The sequence below is a fragment of the Alnus glutinosa genome, chromosome 8 (assembly GCF_958979055.1).
Source record: "Alnus glutinosa chromosome 8, dhAlnGlut1.1, whole genome shotgun sequence".
Taxonomy (NCBI): Eukaryota; Viridiplantae; Streptophyta; class Magnoliopsida; order Fagales; family Betulaceae; genus Alnus; species Alnus glutinosa.
This window is the reverse complement of record NC_084893.1, coordinates 28,173,525-28,178,689: the sequence shown is the minus strand read 5'-3', so window position 1 is coordinate 28,178,689 and position 5,165 is coordinate 28,173,525. Positions and strand designations below refer to the sequence as shown.

The following is a 5,165-nucleotide window of genomic DNA, read 5'->3' as shown; positions in this document are numbered from 1 at the left end:
TCTTGGGCCTGTCTTAAAAAATGATTATTTTAATATAGTAGAGGAAATTTTAGATAAGCTGTTGGATGAGGATTTGAAAACCGGTTATCTAAGATAGCAAAAAGAGGTTTTGATTACCTATTTTAGCTCAAAATTTTCATAAGCTGCTGGGACTGCTCTGAGAGACTTATGGGTGGCGTCTCATAATATCTATTGCAAGATTATTCAAAATAATTATTAAAAAATTATAAATTTTTATTTTAGCTACTCATTTTTCTATACACACACTAACAGATTTTTTATTCTACTCAATATTTTTTTAAAAAAATATTATTTTATGTAAGAGAGAATGTGAAAAGAAAAAAAAAGAAAAGGGAGGAATAGAGAGAAAGAAGAAAAGAGAGATATAAAATATTAAAAAATTCTTCATAGTGGGAATAGTAAATAATCAAATTTAATTATATTATAGATAAAAAAAAAAAAAAAAAAAAAAAAAAAAAAAAAAAAAACTCATAATAATCAAATTTAACAATTATAAGTTATTTACCCTATTCAGTCGGTCGAAGATGAGTAATGAATGATTAATTGAGGGAGATCTCCTCTCAATTTTTTTTTTTTTTAATTTTTTTTTATTTTTTATGGATATATAGATTCAAGAAATGTTAGCTTTACTTGATTTGTCTGCAGATGGAGCGGAAACAATACAGTTTTTAGGTCGTCGAAAATCTAAATTAAAGTGAAAGTAAAAAATCACGGACCGTAGTTGTGGAACAAAGATTTCATAGAATTGGAAGAATTTCCTCAGTTTGGTCCATAAAAATGTCAAATGTTACTGTACACGTGAGAACACATTCTTTTTATTTTCAAAGACAAACTTAGAACAAATGTTAATATATCATGTTTTTCAAATACAAACAAATATCATGTCATGTTTTTCAAAATACAAATCCAAAGGGATATATGTTATTTTTATAATCTGAGTTGGAGTAATTACAATTTGTCCGCATTTTCAATAGGAAAGCACATGAGAAATTGCAGCCTGGTCGAACTCTCTAAACCCAAAACAGGATATCCAAGAACACTATATATACTGGTGTACGTGCATCTGCAAAGAGCAGTCTGTGCTTCCTGATACAAATATGAGCCCTATAATTTCTCCCCTTATTGCTTCCTTTCTGCTTTTATTCTGCCTTGCTTTGCTGTTCACCAATGCTACCATCACTGATAGTGATACTATCCGACCAGGCCAATCACTAAACACCTCGGAGTCCATTCTATCCGCCAACAGAAAGTACAAACTCGGTTTCTTTTCAACAGAAAACTCAAAGTATTACGTGGCCATATTCTACTCGAATACTACTGAAAATGTAGCTGTGATTGTAAACAGGGAGCACCCATTCCCAAATCCCTCCGCTGTTCTTACCTTCGACCTGGATGGGAATCTTGTAATATCCGATGGCAGATTGTTGCACGTTCTGACCAGCACTTCAGGTGGCAACAATACCTACGCCAGGCTATTAGATACAGGTAATCTTATACTGACAAACAGGGCCTCAGGTGTTTTGTGGCAAAGCTTTGACTATCCTACTGATAATCTTTTGCCCGGAATGAAGCTTAAACATGCTAACGACCATCCTGTCTTAAGATCATGGAAAAGTCTAACAGACCCTGCTCCTGGTTCTTTCTCTCTGCATCTGGGTTCTGGGGAAACTCAAATTATCTTAATGGAGGGGTCGGAACCATACTGGACTAGTTCACTCATCACTGGTGTTCTAGCTGGTATACTCGTGATTGAGAGGGACTACATTACCTGGCGCAATAAGAACACAAATGAAACTAGAAGAATAGTGTTGGATTTATACGGTCACCTTCTGATGCAAACATGGATGGAAGGTGACCAAGGTTGGTCCTCGCTAAAGTTAACGAATTGTGGGGCTTATCCTACCTGCGGCGTTTCCGGCTTATGCAATAGCAATGCCGATGCAAATTCTAGCTGTTACTGTTTGCCAGGATTCAAGAGAGGATCCACGTTCGCTAGATGTAAGAGAAAAACTGATTCGCATTGCAGCGACAATATTAATCATGTTCAGAAAGATTGGTTTCTTCCAGTTCCTCAAGTTTATTTGCCCAGGAATCCACTGCGGTTGCACGTTGGCAAGGCTTCAGAGTGCGAATCAGCTTGCTTGAACAACTGCTCTTGTTCTGGTTATGCTTATGACCAAGATCATCTCTGCCTTGTATGGGACGGCCCTCTTGGAAATCTGAAACAGTTCCCAGCAGTTAAGTTATATGAAACAGAGTTCTATCTGAAACTTGCTCCGAACTTTACAGAAGGTTAGATTTTTTTTTTTTTTTTTTTTTTTTTTTTTTTTTTATGGTTAGAAAAATAGAAGAACATGTTAGTTGTCGGTGACTATGTTTGCTGTTATTGTAAATCAATTGGTAATGCAAAGAACTGTTAGAGTATCACCTACAGATCGATCAGCGGGCTATTCATTCCATTCCATATCAAGCCACTACAGGCTGCACCTTTTCTTCTCCGTGCCAGCAATTAGCAAAGCCAGCTGCCTATACGATTTGCTCACTCTGATACCATGTAAAAGATGAGAGACCAGTGAGGAATTAAGCAAAAAGCTTTTGTTATTCGATGATTAATGATAGAGCTTTTGTTGCCCATGTATAGCTTTATCATTAATCATCAAAGAACAAAAGAATTCATCATTGGTCTCTCTTCTTTTACAAGAACAACGCCTATAGGCTATATTATTTATTTATCTGGCTTCCTTTTGCAGATACGACTGTTCAGAAGAATTTAAAGATTATAGGAAATAAACAATTATTGAAATTTCTCGTGCCGACCACATCTATTGTGATGATTGTTACATTGGGCCTTTTCTTTATTCACTATATGAGGAGAAAGCTCAAAACAAAGGGTGAGTAAATAATATGTTAAAAGTATTAATTAAACTTTTTGAATAAGTTATGATTTAGCAGAGGCCTTCAATTCGAATCATTCGTTCACAACTTCATTTTAGCAATCAAAGTTTATATCTCTAAACATGTATTGTTCACCATTCAGGGCAGGATTTGTTGCAGTTAGACTTGGGCACAACCCAAAATGCTACTAATTCAGAGCATGAAGATGGTAGAAAAAGAGAAGTTCCAATGCCATTATTCAATTTTGCTAGTGTTTCTGCAGCAACTAATAATTTCTCAGCTACAAATAAGCTTGGAGAGGGTGGTTTTGGTCCTGTTTACAAGGTATAGTTTAATGCTCCTAAACACAATGCTTTGGATATAAAATATAATTAAAAGGTTGACACTTTGCCAGTCTCTTCAAAACGCAGTTTGAGGCTTTTCTTAGAGCAAAAAAGCTTTTTACCAAACAGACATATTATTGTTTGAAACAACTTTTTAAGTAGTAATAGTACTTTTTAAGCTCTTTAACGCAATTTCAATCATGCCATATTTTTATCATTGGTAATGGATTTCTGATAAATGTAGCTTATTATTTTATTGTTTTCTGTATTTTTCACAAAAAAAAAAAAAAAAAAAAAAAAAAACAGGGAATATTACATATGGGGGACGAGGTAGCTGTAAAAAGGCTTTCAAAACGATATGGGCAAGGTTGGGAGGAGCTAAAAAATGAAGCAGTGCTCATAGCTAAGCTCCAACACAAGAATCTTGTTAGACTTTTGGGCTGCTGCATTGAACGAGATGAAAAAATACTAGTTTATGAGTATATGCCCAATAAAAGCTTGGATTTCTTCCTATTTGGTTTGTAATATCTCGCATTTATATATACACACACGTGTGCGTGTGTGTGTGTGTGCGTGTGTTTTTATGGTCCTTTGCATGCGCATGGCTTACTCATTGTCACTTTACTCATATATGTAAAGCAGATCAAGAGAAGCGTAAGTTATTAGATTGGAGGACTCGTGTTAGAATCATTGGAGAAATTGCTCAAGGACTTCTTTATCTTCATCAGTATTCCAGGTTAAGGATTATTCATAGGGACTTGAAGCCTAGCAATATCTTGTTGGACATCGATATGAATCCCAAAATATCAGATTTCGGAATGGCAAGAATATTTGGAGGAAATGATTCACATGCAAATACAAATAGGATTGTTGGCACTTAGTAAGTGATATAACAGGAATTTTAAAATTATAAAAATCAACATGAGACATGCAATTACTAATATTTTTAACTTGATGTTGCACAGTGGTTATATGCCCCCTGAATATGCTTTGGAAGGCTTATTTTCAATCAAATCCGATGTGTTTAGCTTTGGCGTTTTGTTGTTAGAGATTGTGAGTGGCAAGAAGAATACTGGTTTTTATCAAACTAACTCTCTCCATCTTATTAGATATGTGAGTATCTTATTTGCGTCTTTTGTTGTAAAATTGTAAACACTTATTTATTTTGATTCATATATAGTTGCGAGTTGTTGAACAAATGAGCATTCATTATTATTAAAACAAAATTAATCCTCTTTTCTTGAAATTTTATAACGCTAAGTAGAGTATAGAACATACTACTGTCTAAAAAGCTTAAGTTAAAAAAACATTATGTATTTAATCATTAACCATCATTCTAACATCCTCTAATTTTCCCCTTTTTCTTTTCATTTCTTTTTTTTTTATTTAAAGGCATGGGAATTATGGACAAGTGATAGGGGATCAGACTTGGCAGATCCACTACTTGATAATATATCCTCTATGCAGATGGTATTGAGATATGTTAACATAGCTCTCCTCTGTGTTCAAGAATGTGCAGCGGATAGACCTACCATGTCTGATGTTGTCACCATGCTTAGTAGTGAAAGTACAATTCCACCTTATCCCAAGGAACCTGCTTTCTTGAATGTGAGAAGTACGGCAAATGCACACCCAATTAACAACAGGCTAGAAATATGTTCTCTGAATAGTGCAACGATTTCAATTATGGAAGGGCGGTAATATTTGAAAGTCCAGCCATAAGCTTTCATATTCTCCAAGTAAATTGCTAAAAAGCATTCAACCTCTTTTCATATGGTCTATAACATTATTCAGTTGTGTATTGAACCTTTGGACCTTTAGCCATGTATCATGAAATGTTGTTTGTACATCTTTTACGCCGTAATAGGCAATGATGGAATAAGGGGTCTAGAAGGTATGGTTTGCTTGATTTTGAAATGAATAATA

At 34.6% G+C, this 5,165-nt stretch overlaps 1 protein-coding gene across 1 annotated transcript; it reads left to right on the top strand.

The window, feature by feature from the left end:
- Positions 1 to 1,118: 1,118 nt before the first annotated feature.
- LOC133876334 (G-type lectin S-receptor-like serine/threonine-protein kinase B120) lies at positions 1,119 to 4,940 on the top strand. Its single transcript, XM_062314604.1, has 7 exons — positions 1,119 to 2,313; positions 2,772 to 2,912; positions 3,059 to 3,240; positions 3,546 to 3,756; positions 3,882 to 4,119; positions 4,205 to 4,352; positions 4,632 to 4,940. Exons 1-7 carry the CDS (start codon positions 1,119 to 1,121, stop codon positions 4,938 to 4,940), a joined length of 2,424 nt encoding a protein of 807 aa, XP_062170588.1.
- The last annotated feature ends 225 nt before the right edge of the window (positions 4,941 to 5,165 follow it).